General features: G+C 39.8%; 2 protein-coding genes across 4 annotated transcripts in view; one reads left to right on the plus strand and one right to left on the minus strand.

Moving 5' to 3' along the window:
• The window catches only part of LOC100642217 (pseudouridine-metabolizing bifunctional protein C1861.05), a 35,647-nt gene that overhangs the window by 8,636 nt on the left and 2,834 nt on the right, over positions 1–24,177 (minus strand). The gene's annotated exons all lie outside the window — the stretch shown is intronic.
• Positions 4–24,175, plus strand: LOC100644812. 2 transcript variants are annotated; one of them, XM_012312408.3, is made up of 5 exons: positions 4–19; positions 8,095–9,132; positions 13,450–13,891; positions 18,288–18,651; positions 20,967–24,175. In XM_012312408.3, the coding sequence occupies exons 2-4, from the start codon at positions 8,437–8,439 to the stop codon at positions 18,572–18,574; spliced, it is 1,425 nt and encodes a 474-aa protein (XP_012167798.1). In that variant the 5' UTR covers positions 4–19; positions 8,095–8,436; the 3' UTR covers positions 18,575–18,651; positions 20,967–24,175. The 2 variants fall into 2 exon arrangements, with proteins under 2 accessions (XP_012167798.1, XP_003398102.1); XM_003398054.4 differs by lacking the exon at positions 4–19 and adding an exon at positions 1,877–2,624.

The raw sequence follows: 24,177 nt of genomic DNA on the forward strand, positions 1-24,177 counted from the left end.
TGAATTCTACGTGATAGCGGTAAGCGATCAAAAATTAAACTTCTTTTCCGTTATTTCTCTTTCATTTCTTTTAAAAATTAATTCTTCTAGTGGAAACAGACCAAAAGTCTTTCTTTACAAAATAATATATACGTATAAAAAATAGTATTTAATTACGGAAAAAACAGAAACGGTAGAAAAGAATTATTGAAAATGGGTACGCAATTGAGTTGTAAATGAATTATCTTCAAGAATGCATAACTGGGATAATAACAAATATCTTGTTTCGTGTATTATTTTTTTGATATGCTGTAATATAACTTTTGGTTATTTTACAGTATGATTAGGCTTTATAAAGTCGTTGTCGATCGTGACTAAATCCATAACACGTGTCGTCTCGAGGACATCATGTTCGATGGATTAATTTTCCCCAGTTCAATGCCAAGAATAAATAAAGAAAGCGAGAAAAGCGGGAAATTTTTCAAGGAGATCACTAGCTCGCACCTGTACGCGTACGTTTCCTTCCTCGTCACAACGATTCAATTACGAGACGAGTATTCTGTCCGGAGGTACTTGCAATGTCATCGAGCAGAAAGCTGCTACTCGGGATTGATGCAGTAACCTCTGCATAAAACAGAATCTCCTCTTTTACTTTACTTTATTTCATTTGTATTTTATTTTCTCAATTTCCTCTTCCTTTTTCATGGAGTAATTTTTTTTACTCTTCTGATTATTACCTGTGTACACGTTTGCATCACATACGTGTTTCTTTTTCCTTTTCTAACGTTCTCTCATTTACGATTTCAGCTAGCTCTCTTAATCATTTCCGTTCGCTTCGCTTGTCTTGTTCGCGCACCCTCCGCATCGACGTACTTTCCTTTTATTTTTCCTCTTATCGTACGATTTACCTTTCTCGCTCCACTCTTCATAAAATTATCCTTGCCAGCTCTCGTAGCTTTTCACGGGCAGCCTCCTCTTTCCTCTCGTGAATTTTTTTATCTTCTTTTCGCTGTACTTTTTTCGTTGTCGTTCTTCCATCTCGTATAACTTTCTCTTTTTAAACTCTCTCCCACGTACAATACCGCTCGCTTTCTCTACGAGCTTTCTCCCCTCCTTCCGACAACATTCTCTCCTCGTTCCTCTTCTTTCTCTATTCTATTCTATCCGAAGCTTTTATCCCCTCCATTTTACTTTTAAATTCTACAAATTGTCTTCTCTCTTTTCAAACAACTTGTCCTCTCCCTCCATTGCTTTTACCCTTATATCGTATTCTCCGTATCTTTAGAGATATTCCAATTATTCTTTTCTTTCTTGTACCTACGACTCGTGGCCTTTGTTCAATTCCTTCCCATTTCCCACTTTTCCGCCCTCCTTTCATCAAAGTTTCTCCACTCGTTTCATTTCTCTCACGTTCGTACTCTTCCTACTTTCCGACCAGTCTCTGGCGAATCTACTTACAACATTAACCTTCTCGTCCCGTCTATTCCCACAGATTTCCAATCTCCTGCCTCCCTCATCCTCGCCGTCTTTCTTACCGCCCACTTCTCTATCCTCGCACTTCCTCCCTTCCATCGCTATTCTGTCTCTTTCCTGACTAAATACCCTTCACCCCTCAGAACACGTGCCACCGCAGATTTTCCACCACCGCTGTCTCTCTCAAAGCCACGTTTCCCCCTCTTACAATCCATTCCTACCAATCCTCGTCCACCCCCAACGAGGTGCTTTCTCCCCTCCAGCGCCAGCCTTTCTCTCGCACACGATCCTCCTCGGTGGCCGCCACCGCCGCCTCTCGCGGAGTTTCTCTCTCGTTTCATCCCCCTCGTGTGCAGCCGAACCGATCGTCGATCTCTGTCTCGTCGGTGGTCGCGCTGTCTGTCGCCAACACCGTGCAGCGCGGAGTCAGTCCGGTTGCCTACCTCGGGCGCTGTTGACAGCCACCCCCCGTGCGTGAGGAACTCTTCCCGATGTCAGCCGCGTTACTACCGTCTCTTCCACGATAGTGGCGAGACCCCGTGACAGTGGCCGTCTTCCTCCCGCGAGAAACTGCCTGCACGAATTTACGTGGTGTCGTTGTGTGCCGCTAGATCTAATCTTCTATCGTTTTTACAGTGTAGGGACGTACAGTGCGAAAAACGTAAAACCAAGTAGTGATTCGTTAGGAAACTCGTATAATACATGTTAGGTTCAAGTGTTCGTTCGTTTCGGCATACGAAACGACTGTTGGCCCAATAGTTGATCAGTCGGTAGTCAGTACGAGATCAAAGGTAACGCTGGTAGCAGTGCTAGGAACGTCAATAGGCGGTGAACAGAGAAAATGACGAAGCGGACGACGAATCATGTGAGATCATGGTGGTGAATAGCAGCAGTAGCAGCAGCAGCAGCAGCAGCAGCAACAGAAGCAGAGAAAAACGGCGGAAGCCAGCGCTTCTGGCATGAACGACGAGGACAACAGTCTCGACGAGGCTCGCGGTTGCGGCGATGCTTATAGACGTGACGTGACCAGCACGTTCGTGCCCGTCTCGCCGAACCAACGCTCGCCCAAACTGTCTGATCTCGCTCGTGATACTTGTGATCCTTATGACGATGTGCGTGTTCGATTGACGATTGATGGTGTACCGTGACAACCTAATAACGAGCATTTAAAGGTCAGTAACGACCATCCGTTTGACTTCTAGAAAGGTTCCCCTCTGTCTGTTTGTCTCTCTCTCTCTCTCTCTCTCTCCTTTGTCTTTCGCCGTTTTATCCTGGTTCGCTCTCGTAGTTTGTTAGCTTTTCTCAGTTTTTTGGCATCAGTATGGAGTCACGTGTATGCGGGGCGGAAAGGCAATAATAACATCGTTGAAATATCGTTGAAAAATCCTGGTCGAGAGCCTCGAAGCTTAGTGCATCCGTAGTTTATGGTGTTTCAATTTCCGTGATAGTATATAGATGTATAACAAAGATAGTATGAATGTATATAATGGTCGAACAACAAGGTGCAGGTCCTTTACAGAAATATTCGTTTATTAAGATATAACTAGGAGCGAACTAAGTCGCGGAGAGGGTGCGAGTGTACGGAGAAAAGATTGAAACGATCGAGGCGGGGCCGTGATAGCGAAATTGGCGTCGAATAAATCCGTGTTTTGTCGTTGAACGGCAACAAGGAGAAGAAGAGCGTCTCGTAGGAAAGCGATGATAAATTTCTTCGGGAAGGTCGGGAGGAGGATTGCATAACGTCAATCCCCTCCTCTCCCCCTCGTCCTCGAGCCACTCGAGTTTCCCCTCTCGACTCACTGTTTCACGGTTTTCCCTCCTTGGTATAGCTGAGCTCTCCTTCAAACGGTAACATTCGCGCCGATAGCTAATTAAAAGCTTTTTCACACAGATCCGCTCCTCTTCCTGGCCATCCTCTCTCCCTCATTCTTTATTCTCCCCTTTCTCTTTTTTCCTCCCCCGCTTCCACAACATTCGTTGTGTAACGAAGGAATTTTAATTAAAAAAGACACCGACACCTATTCTCGGTAGAGACATCCACGATGTCGTTTAATTCACTGGACAAGGTCAGGTGTCTCCCTTTACCCTCTATCCCGTGCCTAGAGAGGATTTCTACCTCTTTTTCTCTTAACGCGACACTGGAGACGAAAAAAAAGGAGATCACCCTGTGGGGATCGATTGTTGTCGCTTTTTTTACCGATACTCGCATAAACTTAAATGTATACAGGCTGAACATTGACCCAGGACATTGACTGGGAATCTTATCCTTTCAAACCTTTGACATTGTTCTTTGATAACAGTCGTTGCATTTGCCGATATTTGATATTTATTCGACGATTTTTGTATCGAAGAAGAATTAATAATAAAAGTTTGCTCATTTCTCCTCGTGGTTGACTTTTCTTCTAACTGGCTCGTGTATTCGAGCAAGCGCGCGGAGGGCTTAAACGATCGATGGGCCCTTAACTTTCTTCCGTGTTTCATTACAATGCACCACTCTCTGCTTCACCCCTTATGTATAACATCGATGCACGAAAGAACGTGTTTTCGAGAGCACGGATAGTCAACACGACGCTCTTTGCGACGTGGCCCCTCTTTTCCCTTCTTACATCCTTCTACCTTCTTCTACCCTTCGCCGTCGTGAAATCTTAGCGAATTTATCGACGACGAGATTTCTCTTGTCTCGTCCCAGTCCCCTCATCTCTGTTTACCCTCTTTCTTTTCTTAGATCCGCGCACAACGTGCACTTAGCTACCCACACGTAAGTACATACATGTACGTACACCTGGACATGTGTGCATTCTGAAGCACGGAAGCATGTATCGTCTCTACTTCTCTCTATGTGTTTATCCGTACATGTAGCTACATATATTCCGACACGAGCTCGAGAGAACTCTGGTGCAGTGATTCCCAACCATACGTGGCTACGTGACTACCTCGTCAAGTTGTGCCAGGAATTCGAACCCGTTAATTCAACTATTCTGACATTCTGTTGTATTTCCCTTTTCTGCACATCCCTCTAATTTTCGTCTTCGTAATAGTATGGTATCCGGCAATCGCTGCGAACCTTAGCTGAACAACACGATCTTCGGTCATTGGCAAACTCTGCTTTGAAAACGCTTTAAATAGGTTCGACCATTTTGAGCTTACATACCTTGTCAGTGTTTGTTCAAAGTGACAACTTCACCAACCATAATGCAAACTCATAAAACTTGGATAAATTAAAATCTTCCATACGGCTTTGGAATCATTTGAACATCTCAATGGTTCAACACTTTAAACGAAAATCATCGTTGGGATACCTTGTAGAAAATCTGCAAGGCAAGCGAGAGGTAGAAGGTCTAAATAAGGAGCTAAACAAGTCGAAGTAAGGTGTGAAGCGTCTTACGCTATATACTTCAAGCATATTTCTCTTTTAGCGGCCGTGTGGAAGTTTGTAAACTTAGATTTGCCATTTTATCTTCGAGCAATACATTAACCAGCTTTACTCGATGTCTCTTATGAGAACAAAGCCATTAAAACCGATTAACACTTGCACCACGTACAATGTACGCGAGAATGAACATACATTCGCGAGAATCAACCCTCACTTTTGGTTTTCATTCACTGACTTGTCCGACTTGCATTCGTCTTCGCAGAGTAAACATGGTTCAAAGTAAAGTTCTCATTAACGGAATAGACACCTTGCGCGTATTTACCATATTTACCGAGCTTGTGAGACGTGAAACGAGGGAACGATGAATACTTGAGAAGAACGCCGTCGGAAAGAAGCTATAAACTTTAGAGGCCAACCAAAGGTTGATTATCCAACAACATTGTAAATATACGTGCAACATTTAGCTGGATTCTGTCGGTTTTAAATGTCATCCTTTAATATGTTATCGCCGGTGTTATATAAACATCTCTCTAATATGAATTCGTTTCACGATGATGATTGAGCCGCGACATTTCGTCCCACGGTCGAATTTCTCGTTTATTTTGCGCGCTGCTCGCTTCATAAGGACACGGCCCTTTCGCTTCGACGTACCTTTCCTCCCTCTTCTTGCGTGAGCGACCCTCGTTTCCTCTAATTTGAACCAGATGAAAGCGAACTCGCTTGACGTAAGTCGTCTAATAAGAAACGCGAACCTCCATGCTGCTGCTGATATGACTTCTGTTAAAAATAACCGATGCTTGGTAGCTACGTCTCCGATATATCTGACAGTAGCATCCCTCTTGTGGGTTTGAAAAATTCACACTTCTGCATTATATTTCTCTAGTGTATAGTGGGTCTAGTTATCAGACATTGAAGAAGAGCCTGCATGGGCGATAAAAAATTGGTACGTATTCTGGTTAGATATCATCTTCATGATTTTTTTCATAAAATATTCTTTCTCGTGTAATACAAGATGAATTAATTTGGTATTATCTTGGGTGTAATTTCTTTTCTTCGAAAGCCGTGTACAATATATAATTCTAATGGAAGTCTATCAAATATTGCTATCATTTGTATCATTGTTATGAGTTATCTAATATTGAAGAAGAACCTGTGATAAAAGATTGGCATTTTGAATCGAGATTCTCATAATTTTGTCTAGAAATATCCTCGCATAATATACGGTAAATCGAATGATCGATCTTATATGGCGCTCTTTCGAATGTAATTTTTTGTTTCCACTTTCCTCTGTTTAGATTCTAGTGATTCAGATCGAAGAAAAATCTGCGTGTGTGATAAAAGGTTTGATAATTTGGATAGAAGTTCTCGTGATTTTATCTAAAACTATATTGTACACATAGTAAATAAAGTGAATTGATTCTAGTTCTATCTGGTACCACCTTAAATGCAAATTTTTATTTTCTCTTTCCTGCACAGACAGACTTCGATATATAACTCCAATGGGAGTCTAGATTCTAGTGGCGCCTGGTGTATGTGAAAAACACATTTCGTTTGGGATTTTTATCGCTGATGTTTTTCGTATTAGCGTATTTGCTTGAACTCTTTGTGCTTTGTTTCCGTATCGTTCATTTCACAGTCTCTCGTCTTTTTCTTGTCCAGCGAGGAAACACAGCGTACCACGGCTGGTCGGCTAAGAGAAATCGATAATAGAATTGCCTATTGCACGCTAGAACTGTCAGAAAGAAATACAATTTAGCGAGCCACACGCTAGTGACCTGTTCGTGACATTTCACAGCGTACGATGTTGCTTCAACGCGATCTATCACGATGAAGGCTAATAATTACTACCTGCTGTATCTGTGTAACGCTCTCTGTGCATCAGATAATACGCGGCTGTGCGTGTTAATTGCGAAATTGAGCGAGAACCCCTTTCGAAATGCTTCTGTTCGAAAGACACGAGCAACTTCGATAGAATCGCCATAATTTGATATTTTTGCAGAAATTTGTTACGAAATTAAGCCGAATCTCCTCTTTTTGAATCAGTATCTTTCGTTTTTCCTTCGATCTCGTTGTAATGTTTATTTTGTTACGAAGAAGGTGCAGTGATTTCTTCTTGATGAATGCCAGAAAATTCCAAGCACGTTCAATATTTTCGTAATTTTCCATTTCTTTGAACGTTCAGAGTGACTAGTTACGTATTCCGCAAAATGCGCGCAGCCTGGTAGCCTAATTCCGCTAGCCAGATGTCTCGACAATCTTAGGATTAATTCCTTCATTTCGTGCCTCTAATATCCACGCCAGCTTTATATCAGTAAAGTTTATTGCCTGTCCTTTGCTCCGACTTTATTGATGTGCATTTCGTTCGCCGTAAAGCTGATATTTTTATCAATTTTCGACGTTCACTCGTGACAGAGAAATAGAGAAAGCCAACGGAACCATGCCGTCTCGGTGTCCGATATTCCGGCAAGATAAATTGTGCCCTATCAGGAACTTTATTGCTTTACATCGTTGACACGAATCTGTGACGCGTATTGTTTGCCACACCGAAACGAAAGGCTGGAACCGTTTTGCCGCCGCTCGATCGGTTTCTGTTTCAATCGTTTACCTAGAATGGTACCCTGCTAACGAGCGCCATCAATTTTGGCTACAGAGAGGTACCTCGCCTGTTTTCGCTTGCACGTCTTCTCAAGGAAACTCCGATAATGCGTTTTAATTCCATCTACAAAGAGAGGACGTGATTCTTGATACTCTACAATTTACTACGGATCATTAAGAGCGTCGAATGTCGCAACGTCGCTACTTTACATACCTGTTTACTAACATGTATTGCATAATAAAAATAGAATAATAAAGATGATTAATAATTAATATAGGTAGTAATGAATAGAAAGACTTCGAACATATCGAAATTTCCTAGGCGAAATGAAATAGAGTTCGTACAGTTTAAAAAATAATACGATGGAAGTAATAATCCACTGCCCCAATCAGACGGTAACGATAGAACGTATTAGTCAGATAATTGGCCAAACAGCCACTCGGGATATTGTAATCCGTAATTAAACGGGTTCTAATCAATCTACTAACAGAGACGACAAACCCTAACCCAGTAAACACAGGCTGCTCGCTGTAAACTATCGAGCTGTGCAAGCATGTCCGAGGCGTGTGTACACGCCATAAATCATTGAAAGGTTATTCTTACAGCGATCAGTCTTTCGCCATTACCATCGTCGCCATTGTCACCATGAGTTTTTTAATTTCTCCCGATATAGGGATTGTCAGCAACGTTGTAATCGTGGAAGAGAATCATCGGAAGAAAAAGAGAAAGAAGACGAAGAAAAAAGCGAACGCAGGAAGTGCAAGAAGCAGAAAGGAAGGAACAAGGTACAGGTATAGACCGGTTAGCCGAGAAGCCGCAAGAAACAGACGACTACTGTCGGAACGTATAATGTGGCTCGCGTGACACCAGTCGTTTCTCACTGCACATTTCTCGTCCACGTCTACGGAGGAGGCTCTCCAGGTCTCAATAAACACACACGCTCCCACTTCCATTCTCTACCCGGACGGTATAATCCTTAACGACGAGGACACGCGTACCAGGGAGGCACGATAGTATGACGGTGATGCTGCTGCAACGTTCAGTCACCCTGCAGTCGACGCACAGCCAAAAGATAGCGAACAAGGACTGTAGCGCGAAGCCGCCTTTCTTATTCCTGCTCGACGACAGCCAGGAGCATCGACACTCCACGGACACCACTACGACGACGACAACTAACAACAACAACATCAACAACAATAACAACAACAATAACAACAACAATAATAACAACGAAGTATTTAAAGGAGGTAACAGAAGAGACAGTAGTCGTTCGTACGTCGTCGACGAGGCGGCGGCGTCGGTGACGTCCCAAAGACGCGCCGATTGTGGCCAGGACGTCGCGATGCGATATTACCGGCTCTGGATCTACACCTGTAACTTGGTGCTGCTCGGTAGCGCGCTCGGCTTCGCCGCCGCGGTCTCACGAACACTTTTATTCACCGGCGATCCACGCCGGTACATGGTGCCAGGGGTACCCCGTGCATTCGACCCGACAGCCCTTTACGCTTACTTAGCATTAGCCACGCAATTGGGCCTGGTGCAATTGTTGGGTTGTATAGCGGCGAGGAGATTGAGCGCGAGACTTTTGAACGCCTACTGGGTGCTGCTACTGGCGCTTCTATTCGGTGACGCCGTCATCGGGGTCGCCTGGGTCTTCCGGTTTGAGAGGATGCGCGTCGAGCTAAGGCCCACTCTCAAACAACGATTACAGGTGAGTATCTTTTTTTCTATTCCATTCGATTTTCATTCGCTTGTTTTTCGAACTTTTTTGATCGATAGGATTTTTACAGAACGATACGTAAGCGGGATGATCAAGCTCGATACCTGGCAAAAGCATCAGAGATGATAGAAGAATTTTTTATAGTTGTGAGTGAAGTTCCCTTTTTTTTTTTTTAGAAACCATTAATCGCTTCGTATCATTCTGTACCGATCTAATCTCTTGCCTTATGATTTTTTTATTAGCAATTAAACTTTCTTGCAAATATGATCTATTTTTGAATCGAAATATTAAAAGGCGAAGTGATAAATCAACGTTCTAATATCTTAGTCTAGAAAACTCAATTGGAAGAGTCCTGAGTCCTGGTCTCTAATTATGACCCAGCAGTTCAATCATTCGACTTCCCCTTTTTTTATTTTCGCTCGCCTTTAATCTCACGTATTATGATCTTGACAATTTTCGATACAGCTAGTAGTTACGAACGAACTTTGATTCGATACGACTTTGCCTGTCGAGCCTTACACAAGCGAACTTCACCTTAGGCGTCTCAAGGTAGCCTGGTGGTTAGTGGAAAAAGTTAGACGTCAAGAGTTAGAAGGTCTTTCCATCGCGGAAACTTTATGTCTGTGGTACGGGATGAGGCTGCAAATCAGATTCCAAGCTCCGACAACGAGGACTCTCTCCTCTTTTCTATTAGACGAAATCGTCCCACGGATCGATCGTGAGCACACCTCGAACGAATTTTATCCGGCCATTTCTTCGGTCGTAATATGCCAGGCATGAAATACACATTGAATCGTGATACGCATCGCTTTATTATCCCGGGAATGTGTGTTCCGTTACCTAGAATTGTTCGAAATTTAGGGACGCGATAGACGATGATATTGAGTAGATACACGCCCTCCTTTCCAAACACTGCACAAGGCTCTAGCTTCTGACTGTATTAAAGAAAGAGCTCGAGAATCTTGATAGAGAAACGTACGACGACTAAATCGTGAAATTTTATGCTCGATGAACGAGAATACCATTATACGCATGTTGAGGGGGGAAAATTGTCGTTAAGCGAGGAATAAGTGGCTCGTTTTCGCAATAAGAGAATCGGTAATATCGCGATCAAGAGTCCTGGGATGGATTTCTTACGAGGGAATAAATCTATTCGAGTCGAGTCGAGCCAACCACTCCATTTTCTTTCTATTCCGACAGAACGAGAAGAAAAAAAAAGAAGAAGAAAAAAAAGAATAAAACAGGAGAGTATCAAAGAGAAACGTTAGAGATATAAAAGATTATCGAGAAGGTCACAAAAAAATTATCGAAGCTCACGATACGTCGCGTGTCTTAGCATTCGTAGTTGTCCCTTGGAATAATTTAAAACATCTCTGTGCTCGATCAAACTTTCGCTCGGAAAGTTAGAGGTTTCGCGCCTCCTCCGTCGATTGCTCTCCGACTAAAACGTCTTTCGAATAGAGTCGGACGAAGGACGATAATTTTCGTCCGGGATACGAAGTGTAGTTGCATTAAGGCGGAGCATAAGTTGCGCAAAAAAGGAGGAGAGGAATTGGTTTCCGGAGGAGCTGGAGAAAGCGGCGAAGAATAGCGGAGGCGTGGCATCCCTTATCACTTCTACATAACATTCAATGAAGTATCGACCGCGTGGGAAGAACAGGTTTCCGGTGTCGGAAACGGGACCAGGTCCAAACACTTTTTCAATGTTTGGCAGAAAAATTGTCAGTGAATCATAAATAAGGTAGTGTCTGACTTGGCGAGAATCGAACCGATATTAGAATACTTTCTCATCCCTCTCTAGCCTAGGGGAGTTCCTAGAGGCAACTCAATTGAATCATCATTTTCGTTACGTACCATATTTCATTCGATCTCCGCTTCTACTTGAAACGTGCCGCGTGTCTCCCATTCGATACGCTATTCCCGGTACTTTTTAATCAATAAACATAAAAAATATACAGGGTCGACCGGTGACCAAAAAATCGATCTAATCTTTGCAGTAAGAGGAATAGGATATAACGTTAGTCGTTAGACACTGGTGAATTGTGGTCGTACTATAGTAGGCTCGAGCAAACGTTAAGTTGATTTAAATTCACAGTCGATCATAAATATCTACATACATCCATAAATTTGATTTATGGGAAAAGAGTAAAAACGCACTTTCTTTGTGGAATTTTTTATGGTGGCGTATTAATACACGATGAGATTGTATATTATCGGTATCGGTATATTAATTTTAATATTTTGAAAAGCAATTAAATCACCTGGAGTTAACGCTCTTATCCTAATAGTTCAAATGTGAAGGATGCATGTGGATTTTTGTTACTCACTAAATATATCCACTAGAACATTCCCTTTGTTTTTTTACTACAAAGTTTTTCACGCGTCATTGTAATGTTTTGCACATCCAGCGCGTAGCGTTATTATAATTCGAACATTCGTGGTTGGCTGACCGGCCACGAGGTAAAGTACGGTTTGTGGCATGATACGAACATTATTCATACCATAGCCAACATACAGCCTGCTAACTATTTATAAACTAGCATACATGCATTCACGTATTTCGTAGCAAACTTTACGCCGCGGAACTACGGAATTTCTGCCTCTCTTGACGCTTGACATTAAACCATGTAGGTACAAAGATAAAAAAAAAAGGGTCGAAGCAACGACCGGTTCTGAACTTTAAGACTAATTAATTCGGTCCTTTTATTCCGAAAAGAATGGAATTGTTCTATTCTATATATATGTATACATCGAGAACGAACGAAGATTAAATTGACACCTTCGACGAGTTTCGAACTAATAATGACTGAGAAAAGATGTAATCTTAAAATTAATCGATCCCTTCCTCAGACTTTTACTTTCCGCGAATCACACGACTCGTTTATTTTCAGCGAATTCTTAATCAACGATTGAAAGTTTTAATCGTGGCGACACCGTTTCCGCCTATCGAGCGAGAACAAGCCTGAAACTTTAAATAACTTCGAAGAGCCTAAACAGCCTGAAATTTTTATCAACGCGAGAGCGTTGATATATCGCTGCAGTAGTACTCATGTCTGTTGAAACTTCACGGGGAAGTTCTGTCTATCCATTTATCCTGAGGTATTGATTTAAATATTTAGATAGTACAAATTATTCTCTCGATAGTAATCTGAGAAAACAAATTTTCAATATTTTTTTTTTAAAGACCATTTTCATGAAAAGAGGACTAAAAGTTTTAGAAAAAAAATATTTTCTCTACCGCGTTTCACATCTGATACGATATGGGTTTTGGAAACATTCAGTGATGAACTAGCTAGCTGTGCTAATTAAGAAACAGTGAACTAGTTTACTGGCGCCTCGTTACTCGTCACGATGAAAAATCAGTGTCACGGGGATTACTAACAATTCCAACTTTTCGCCCGTTTCACCTCGTTTCTCTGCCCGTATCTGCAGTCATTATTCTTAGCCCCGTTCTTATCTAGGTCGATCGCATAATCGACGGAAAATGTGCGTACCCTTGGATAATCGACCTGGATACATGGGACATTCCTTATACTTCTCGCCATTTAAAAATTCTCTTCCATGCAAAAATTTACCATCGAATTTTCTCCTTTATCTTTTACATTTAAATCTATTATGCCTTTTGGATCATTTTCGAACCAATCGTATACTTCCATCTATTAAAAGTTCTCATAACTCTGAGTATCGTGTCACGTTCTTTATGCTTCTTATATTAAAAGATCATGCGTGGTATCATGAACCTCGGATCAATTTCAATCTTCCAAACGAATTCAATAAAAATTTCATAGTGATATTTAAACGTTCCATCGAACTCCATACTAACTGAGTCTATCTTCTAACACGTAAATATTGGTTCGATATCGAAGCGTTAAAAATATCGATTTAAAAATATCTGCAGCCAGTCGCCTTTCGACGAACGATGCGTAAATTTAGCCCCGTCGAATCAATGATGTTTCGAACGAAGCCGAAAACTTCCTAGTTCTATGACCGTCGTTCATGTACTATATATAGCAGGCCATCGACTGTTCTCCGATCGTAGAAAATGACCACTCTTTGTAGATTCACGACGCCCACAAACATCTAAACAATGTATGCCTTTCATATATCTTTAATTTTGCAATTTTACTATCACAGATTCTTCAATTGTATAATTGTGCTTTTACAGAATCCCTATTCTTATAATTTTACTCTTACAGCAATTATCCTGAACGTTCAATTCTACCACGATCTATTCGTCTACCAAAAAATGTCTAACAGCTACGTTTCAAATTGACGTGAATTCTATCTTTTTTTTTTTTTTCATCGCAGATGGAGTACGGCAAGGATCTGCGATTTAGCGAGCAATGGGACCGTTTGCAGAAGGAGTTCTCCTGCTGCGGAGTGACCGGTCCTAGAGACTTCGGTGGTAGATGGCCACAGACCTGTTGCGTACCCACTGGCAACGTCAGTGACACTTGTCAACAACCGTACGCGAGAGGTTGCGAGGAATCGTTGATGAGATGGCTACGAAAAACCGCGGACTTGCTGTTTGTATTGGGCTTCTGCGTGATAGCGTTCGCAAAATTATGTTTCCTGGGCATACTGCGTTACGAGATAAGGGAAATGATACAAAAGATACGGTTGCTCCGAGAACCACCGCCGCCGGCGACTACCCTAGCGCAACCACCGTTCTCGCAAGTGATACCGGAAGCCACTAACAACGGAAGCATCGTTCGACGCACGACTCTGCCTAACGCTGTCACTCCTTCCGGTAAATTTTATGATATATTGCTGGTATAACATATCAATTTTACGAATATATAGAACATGCTTTTTTCGGTATAGTCTCGATCAGATTAGCCAAGTTATTTCAATTCCGATTGGGGACTCGATATCGAGTGACTTGATCAACGAGAATGTAGGGGCTTGAAAGAATATTTCAGGTCAAGTAATGTTTTGTATAGTATAAAGTACTTTTTAGTACAAATTTTATAATATAGTCGATGGTAGCTCTAGGTTTAAAGAAGGGAGAAGGTTGAAAGGAGAGTTGAATGAAATTAGGTACAATGACGGTGAAACATTAATTTTGACCATTGTGTAACAAGGTTACCAGAGGGCTTTAAATCTCCCAATGATTTAAGGGCTCGAAAAGCAACAACCATTAAAAAATTATGATAGGGGTGGAATGTTTGTGTGTAGGTTCGACGTAGGGCGTTAGATAAGAGGCGGTAGTATAAATAGCCGTATGGCGCCGACCACTGGAACGCACATTTGACGTCTTTAGGGGATGGTTATCTTCGACCTCGACTTTTACTTCGCTGTAGTCCACGCGGCATTTAGTAAAGATCTCTAAGTTTTTTTACCTTCATTACAAGTTTCTGCGATCTAATTTGTCAAAAATCTGTCTACTATATTTTAGAGAATTTCTACACACTAAATTTTTAATCTTTTTAGTAATGAAATCATGAATTAAAATCGAAACTATAAGTCACAAATCTGAAGAATCGTGTAAGATCTGATGATATACCATCTAGCTTAAGTGAACTACAGTTTTTATTCTGTTAAGTAAATAAAAGACGGGCAAGAAAGCACAATCCAAGTAAACGTGAGAACGATTTTTCGTCAGATGTCTCCCGGAGTTCTCTCGGGAAATTCCTTAACTTTCGTCCAGACACGTTTTTTCATTTATGGAAATTCTTTTAGAACTTAGCCATTACCGCAATTTCCAGTGTCTTCGACGGAACAAATGTTTCAACATTCGTCGACCGTGTAGATCGTTTTTAACATTCATTAAGGTCGTTCATAATTCCTTTCTTCTCTTTTCTTTCCCTTTTGTTTCTTACACCGACATCTCGCAGTTAGCTGGCTTCGCAGCCAATAGCAGTTACACGGTTTAAACGACGCAGGGACGTGCCGAAAAGATCGGATTAACAGCGAGAAAACCTAACAAGAGGTAATTGGATGAGCATGAAATTAACGAAAGATTAACGCTTTATAAATGCTACGTCGGGTAGAATGGAGAATCTGTAACGGGAACGACGACGAGGACAAAGTGTTTCTCAGAATCTTTTCACGAACGTTCGATCTGCCGCTTATTATCTCTCTCGTATCTTCTGCGAACCGAAACTAAAAACGAAGCTGTTGAATGAAGTGAAACGAAAACTCCGATAGTTGTTGGCGAGGAAACGAACAATACCGCGAAGCTGACCGGAACCGTAGACCGTTAACGAGATTCGCGGAAGATAAAAGTAGCGCAGAGCGTGCACGAGCTCATTGGAAAATCTAGATTGCGTCGATTGTTCCTTCGACATGCGATTCCTACGATGAGCAAATATGTTTACTGGTTGCACGGGATCTACGAAGAGAGTCTATTATCGTCGCGATTGAAACACGCGAGTTTCGATCATGGTATAGTAATGGATCCTCCGAAGATTTATAATCTAGATACAATACCGGTGAGAAATATTCAGTCACATGTTTATCTTCGATAGAATACAATTTTATATTAACGAAAGTATTACAGCGCTGTGAGATTGGTTTTTAAAAGCTAATATGCAACGACAAAATTAGAATTGTCGTTTAAGAAGACTATTTATCTAAATCGATTAGTTTCCAAGCTATAGAGCACGTAAAAATCATTGAATCGTGAATTTTATTATAATATACAACTACCAAGCTTCTTTAATAGATAATATATAGTCTGATAATTTCATAAAAAGATACTACTAAATATGTACTATTTCTAGTTATTAGTCTGCCATCAACCTGTTCACTTTGATCACATTCCCGTATTGCCTTTAAAAATCAACCAAAGTATCCAAACACTCAACAGCGCGCAGTAGAGAAATGTTCGTTCGTCTAATTATTACCAACCGGAAATTTCAAGCAAATTCGAGGTAACTGAGTAGTGCCCAACTCGTTAAGCATTTAGATGAGGCGAGGGGTGAAAAAGTTCTTCCAAAAAATAATTGGCATGAAACGACAAAAGGGTTAACGACATGAAAGAACCGAGCGCATTAAACCGGTCATAGAACGAAAGTGGGAACACGTCGGGTCGTTTCACAGGCAAATGCATAATTCTACGTTGAAGCTAGCGATCTTGGTCGAGGCTAGTCATTTAACTAATACACCCTGCACGTATTATGTTGAGCTCTGCATCGTCCGGGATCAGAGTAGAAGAACTAGGACATTGCGTGCTCCAGTATAATAAGTATTTAGCACCCTGTTCGTACTGTCTTGTAATTACACGAACGATAGAGCGGATTTTAACTTATAAGCTAGATTCGTGGTGTAGTTTCAATCAAAGGTCATATCGTCGAAAGATAAGAAGAACCGTTCGTATCGCTGATCACCGCATGGAAAATGATTCCGTTCAAAAGTCCGCCATTGTCGTCACATTTTTTATCGTCCTAGACGATCTATATGACTCGTTTAAATTATAAAGATAATGATTGTAATATCGATTTTATACCAGGCATGAATTTTTCTACGGATGTTACTATATCGATATCGTACATCGTGAAAGCTTCTCGGTTTCGTAATCGGAAGCCTCCGGCAGTGTCTTCGAGGTCTCCCGATCGTTGATGGTTGTTGAAAAGACAGGATGAAGAATGTTTCTTTCAGATCTTGTCAGCTGTCCTCTTTTCCAGAATTGATCATTCGTCTGCCCTTTCTCTGAGAGAAACATTCTTTATACGGAATAAAAAGGGAATCTTGACAATGATTTCCTCGAGGATGGAAAAGAGAAACGTTTCTTCCATCGTTTATCGGTCTCAGTAGAGGAATTAAATTCTCGATGTAGCTTCCAAATTGAACGAGTAATTATTGTCGCGAGTTTCTTGATAAATGGAACTCCTTCGTTTCACTTTCCGCTAAATAATCTCTGTAATACCCTGTGGGAATTTTTCCAGACCCTTGAAACGGATGGGCAGAATCAGTAACGCGTGCTACGCTGCATCCACGAAACACGTGCTGCTAAAAATAATTTTATACGCCTGCTCCGTAATTGGTATTCGATCAATTTTTAAAGAGCAGCCAAGAATAAGAGAATTGATCTCGGAGCGATGCATCAGCGTACGAAATCTTCAAATGGGAGTTTAACCGAAACCGTTTTCTTTCGATGTTCTGTTCATAGAGGCTAGACACAAAGGGATATCCTATTTCTATTCGCGTGAAGCATTCGGCCAATGTATTTGCACGGAAATCGAAGGGAATAGGGTGACATTTGCGTCACCCTAAACGGCCATGAAAATACCTATCTTATTTCCCTTCCGTCATAGAAAAAAGAAGGGAAAAGGCCAGTACGTAGTTCGGAATACGGTATCTCCCCTTAACATCGAATTTGGATCCTTCTCGACCGATCAAGAATATATCAGCGGGTGATTCTTCGACTACCTCCCTTCTTATTTGCAATTGTATTAATCCCAAAGGTTGTAGAAGTCCTGGAAAACTCGAGTGCCATTATCGAGCCAGCAATCTAGTAGCATTATCTGTACGAATGCGTGCGATCGACGCATCGCAAACATATAAACTCGATCTAGCTAACTGCCAGTGAGGGACACTGTAATAAAAGACTGATTGCACGCGATGTACATCAATAACTACCACAACATTAAAACCAGTACGAACGTTACTAGTAATAGAATGTAAAGGTTGAAGGTTTTCGCAATCTTTTTGCTACGACTGTATACATAGTTGTCGCGTGGAACACGCTCTATTGACAATTGGAGCGCAATCGGTATTCGGAATAGTTAAGGAGCTAGAGTAGTCGAGCGAGAAAACATCCTGTTGTTTAGCGACTAATTTGAATGTAAAACACGGAGAATAATATGAACTTTATGCAAACAGTTAAATAATTACGCAGAATGATTATAACTCAGAAATATTAAGTAGTCATTATGACGCCAATTCGCTGGAAAACCAGTATGAATAATAATGTCTTGATATTAAAGATAAGAAAAGTGCTTACGAAGGAAACAAAGTGCAAACTTTTCCATGAAACTATTTTATCCTTACATTGATGACAATCGCTCTAGTTGGCACCTATTGATACCCGGAGCAAAGAAAATATCCTTAAAAATTATAATTTAAAATTATTAAAAATAGAAGAAAACATCCTAATATAAGAAATTTATTTTACCCAAAAATGATAAGAAAATGAATTTTAGGAAACGCATCGTTGCTGATCCAAACGGACGAGTGCAATACCGGAAAGCATCCCTTATTGGCGAACAATCTGCAAGACGGTGGCGCAGACAGCGACACGAACAGTCATTGCGCGCTGATTCTCGAGGAAACGACGCCCACCTCGGCGAACCATAATTGCGGCAATCGGGAGAAAAGTAACGGCAACAACAACTATGAGATGCGAGAGTTCAACAGGAGATTGTGGCTGTCGAATGGCGGCAGCCCGGGCACGGGTATAACAGCCGGTGGTCAAAGCAGGCGCACCTGACTATGGAAGTGGTGGCGAAACACGTCGAACCGTCTACTCTACAGGAGCAATCGGTCCGCTGAGATCACCGTGTATAAGTAAGCTAATCCGTATATGCCTGACTCTCTATATGCGTGAATTATCCTGTCAATAACACAGCATGACAGGATGATCTTTTTCTATTTCAAAAAATATAAAAAGAGAGAGATGATAAAATATGAATAAACCTTCGGATTCTCGTATTAGTTTAACCACTTAACGGATAAAGTTTCCCTCGATTTATTAAAGATATTAAATATTTTTATAGATATAGGTACATGGATGTAAAATACATATTTGTAAGATATTTTGATACAAGATATCGTGCACGATCTATACAGATCAATGATTAAATTAAAAATAATTTATGCCCGTATATGTTACAGGAATGTGCTGTTAAGTGGTTAAATTCTTTTCATAGAAAATAGGAAGGAGTTCTCTTAGCTAGAAGAGTTACGATAATAGTTGCATATAGAACATAGTTGCAACAATAGTGAGTTCTTTCTGATAAAAAGAAGAGTCGATCTTTCACTTGAAAAGATAATGTACAAATGTCATAGGCACAGCAGATTATAGAAACGTATCGAAAGATATTATGTTGGGAGTATTGATTTTCACGTTAACCCGTCTTGAGCGTTTCCGTTGAATCCGAAGGGAGATCCCTGTTCGATCCTTCATTTTCTTTTTGTCTCTCAAATCGCGGTGTCCGATCAACGTTCCCCTATTCGTTTCTTGATATACTAACGGTGGTATAAAACGGGTAGTTTTTTCTCGATCGAGTCGGCATAGATCGATTTTATTCCGTTCAATTTTCCATCTTCCCTCGTTATCAGGAAATTGTCGAACATCAAGGAACGAAAATGATATTGTCGCTGTTATGTCAAAATTATGAACGCATAAACTTCAGTAAAGACGTAGACAGAATATCTCTTCATTTTTGTCTTTCTGTGCTCTATCTAAATTAAAACGATAAACACAGTATAATAAATTTAACCACGATGATTATACTCTAAGTTTGCTATATTTTAACCGCACACGCACGATATTGGCTTTAGAGAGACAATGTTGCCATCCTGCCCTAATTTCTTCGCTATTAAATGCGTAAATCGCTGTGTATACGCGTTTCAAGTCCCATTTTAGATGTTCTGGCTCATTTTGTGACGAGACGAATGCCCGCACGAACACGAGCTTCGATTCCTTTTTAAATCGATAAAATAACGGAACTAGACGAAAGAGATCAGACTGAACCTTTGAGTCGCTGACTAGTCGAGGATTGACATCCCTTAATATTTTTCTACTAACTTTCGCTAGGATCATTCCTCTTCTATCTACTAGGTAAATGGCAATTGTCAAATCGACCTATAAATCGTCATACAATAAACCTACAGTAGATAAGGGGCGAAAGAATCGTGATCGCGAGTTCCTGACATCAGCAGTTTGCCACTTTCCTTTCAGGCTGGATAGAGAGTACTGATGTTTTTTACGAGAGAACTTATTTTCGTATACTGTAAGAGATTGTAGCGCATCGTTGATTTTATCAGATAGAAAATAACGTAACATTGTTCAGAATTATACACAGTTAAAAGGACTGTGAGCCATCTGGGTCGCAATTAAGAAGGTACACCGTATGCAGATACCTTTCTCTTTTGTCTTTACATCCTTCTACTCGCTTGAATCGAGCATTCGTAACAGATCGATATTATCCGGCAATTTCCACTCTTAATTGACAATCGCCTGAGTTAGGAAGACCGGAAAGAAAATAATTGATCGATAATCGATTTTAATTCATCCTATAAGAGGAAATTCTAATTACAGGGGGAATTCGATTGCATCGAAACTAACGTATCGTTAATTTTGATTCTATTAACAAATCTCTATTTTCGTCAAATTGATGAAGTCTCCTATTCAACATCCGTTTCGCGAACTCCTTGATCGAATTAAAGTCAGACATTTTCGTAATCTCGATTGGACTCGAGTTTCCAGTATATTTTTAGAAGTCAGAGGGTTAATTGACAGATACCTCGTTACTCTCGCTAGATAGAAACGGTAAATGACCCATACCAAAATCTTTTAGAACAGGCAAGTTTATTCTGTTAGCGTTAAACGAAATACTCTAACGCGATCGAACATTTATATCCCGCAGATAAATAGATCTCGCGCCTCAGGATTCAAGCACCGTAAAATTAAGCAAGACAGCAATGACAGAGTATTAGATGATTGTATAAAAAGAATAAAAGGTATATAAAGCAAGAAGAGAGCATTTAATTCGAACTTTAAAACGAAGTAAACCGATACCGTGATGAGATTAATAAACACAAACGAAATGACCAAATCAAACTATATACAATATTAAGCGTATGTTCATTTTTTAAAGGATAGGTCAGCAGACCGGAGCTAAGGTTTCTAAAGATTCTACTGACTTCACGAGCACACCAGCCAACAATAAGCGAATAACGTTCAAGGTTCTACGTGTCGCCAGGAAAGTGTATCGTTGAATCGTCTTGTATCAAATAGAACATGCTCTAAATCCTTATAGTCGATGATAGAAGTTTATTTTAAAAAAATGGAACCGTTTCGACCAAGGCTGGACTAGACTAGAGTATAATTTGACTAGTTCCTTCGTTTCGTTCTTTCGAAAACCTCGTGGCATGACAGATCAGTTGAATCGTTTAGTAATTATAGGAAATTTAAAAGATACATTTTCCTCGTGACGTCGTATACTGCGATACGATTCGTAGTGCTGACGAACAAAGTAAATTTCCGTTTGCGTGACGACACAAGACGGCCACATGAAGCGAGAGTCGACACGAACGAATTACAAGGAAGATCGAACAAGAGGAAGCGGAAGAAAAAAAAGAAAGGATGGAAGCAAAACATTACGAAAATGAGAAAAAAGCGAAAAAAAAGAAGAAGTACGTCGAAGCTGCACAAAAGGGAACATAAAGGCCTGTGTATGCCTTTCGACGTCCTTTCGATTCTCTTTCTACGCGTATTCCTTACATGTCTTTCCGTCCTCACACGGTCGGTGAACAAAAAAGAAACCAAAAAAACAAAAAAGAGAAGAAGAAAAATAATCAATTACTTTTGTAGATTTATTTTTAGCAGTAAATTTTCCTATATGAAACTATCTCTCTTCGAATCGAAACAAACCAAAAAGCGTTTCAGACACGGAGCCGTTGTATACTGATTTTTATCGCGTGAATCATGCTAGTAGTATGTCACAGTGTAAAATGTAACTATCGTTCGCTATTTATAAGGATAATACTCTCCTTCTTTTAATTAACATCGTTTATTACGTCGTCATCACATGTTTAATTAGCGAACGATGGAGATTGCTTTCCGCTTTTCTCTTCACCGCGTTTCTAACCCAAAACCGGCGAAAGTTGTATCAAGTTGTATCAACGCACTCGGTTGCATTTATACACGACGAGAGTACAGTGCATTGCTCGCTATCAAAAGTTTTTTAGTACAACACTATACCGGCGAGATATATATATCAAAGGTTAATCGCTTATCGTCACGCGAATGTTTATTTTTACTTGTTTTTTCGATTTTTCTTATCCCTTTTATGGTGAAATTCTACTAACGAATTGTTTCGATGAGTTAAACATCAAGGATTATATGGATGCGATAGTTACGGCAGAATATTGTGGGATACTACTGCCAAACTGATTCTCCCTCTGCGAAAATACGATTATATAGAAAAAAAAGAGAAAAAAATAGGAAATCTGTTTTCTCGACGAGCTACTATTACTTAGTGAAGATATAAGAAAAAAAAAATAAAAAAGGCCGAAAAATTGCATTGGGAAAAAACACATACTATGTACACACAGAGAGACATACACACAAAGTCACCGCATAAGAGTAACGACTATAAATTCCTAGTTCTTTTTATATAAAACGATACATGCAGCGCGAGTAGTCTGTATTGATTTGTGCAGTAAGTCGTATAAATATAATACGATACTCAAAGTAATTGGCTTCCTAGCTAGGATTAATCGAATCTTAGGGATTATATACGTTTACGAATGCAAAGTAATGAATATACGTATTTAGTAGACTGTATATAGCGATGTAGTCAAATATTAAGAGTCGATCGTCTGTTTAAGAAAAAGCCAGAATCAATTGCATACGGTTCAATCATGTATATGTTGAGAAACATCAGTTTTCTTTACTCTTGTTTGGAACAACATGAATGAAAGTTACGAGGCTATCAAGAATCAAGGTACAAGCTGTACAGTTCATCGTTAGACTTCAGATTTGATCTTTTGTCTTTCTCGTAATCGTATCAGTCTGGACAACAGGGTATTCTTAGCATCGTACGTTATAACGCGTAGATTACTACCAAAGAAACTATTTATTACATGATATGTTTTTTAATGCGTATTGTTAATGATGTACATTTTTGAATACATATTTTGTTCCTTTTAGTTCTATCACATATGATTTTGTATCATTAAAGAGAAAACGAAAAAAAACGCGAAAAGGGAAAAATTGCATTCCAGATAATCGAAGGTTCTTTCTTAATCAGGCCATCGAGTTATCGTTGAATGTATTAAGCTACAATAATAATATGAAAGCTTACACCTCGCAGACATACAGCCTCTGCCACTAAATGTATATAAGGATATACTATATGTAAAACATACGACAGATAGCGTTAATTGATTTTTAAACCGATCATTTAGAAAGGCAACTATGTTACTGCAAGCCGCCCAGAAATGAAAACCTACACGCTACCTTTAATTAGAATAAGCTTTGAAACTTTTGACTAAACGAGAAATTGATGTACTGGTTTTCACGTTTTGATTCGCTCCTTTAATTCGTTCAATCATCATATTGTGTATTTGTTAAACGAACGAAAGACTCGTATCTCTATGTTTTAGTCAAACATATATTCAGACAACAATGAATAACGATCCCATAATGAAAAAGGCTTTAAAAAGATTCAACATGTGTAGTAATTTATAACTGATTGATATTTAAATGTAACATGTATATCGAGACGAATGAAAGAGAGGGAGCTTTGAATAGTGCCTGCTTAAGAAACCTAATTTACTGTATCTGTAAATGGTTAGATATGGTATGTACGTTATTTCGTACACGGTAAACCTAATAGGACTACCGTAGCCAAGTATGGATAAAAGTGTAACTAGAATATAAAATACGTTCGTTATACTTTCATAATCATGCATATTATTATGCATAACGGAAAAAGTTTATCTCGAATTTTTTTTTAAGGAATCCTTATAAATACTTCTTTCAAAAAGACATTAAGAACAACTTAGAAGAATTTAATTCAAATGACTATTCCTTTTTAAAATGTTCTATATTATATCTTAATTTCAATATATTGCATGGACATAGTTTTCTACCTCTGGCTTTAATCATACTTTATGATTTTCATATTATATACTTCTATCAGATCACTCTTCCCTATATTACACTATGAGTTCATATTATTCAATACATATTCTTAAATGTACATAAAACCTATGTGGTCGTAATTGTATGTAAATACTGTTAAACGTTCTATATCTTCTCTGAAATATGAATACAAGGAAAATTGGTTATTTAGTATAATT

Source organism: Bombus terrestris, chromosome 10 (genome assembly GCF_910591885.1).
Source record: "Bombus terrestris chromosome 10, iyBomTerr1.2, whole genome shotgun sequence".
Taxonomy (NCBI): domain Eukaryota; kingdom Metazoa; phylum Arthropoda; class Insecta; order Hymenoptera; family Apidae; genus Bombus; species Bombus terrestris.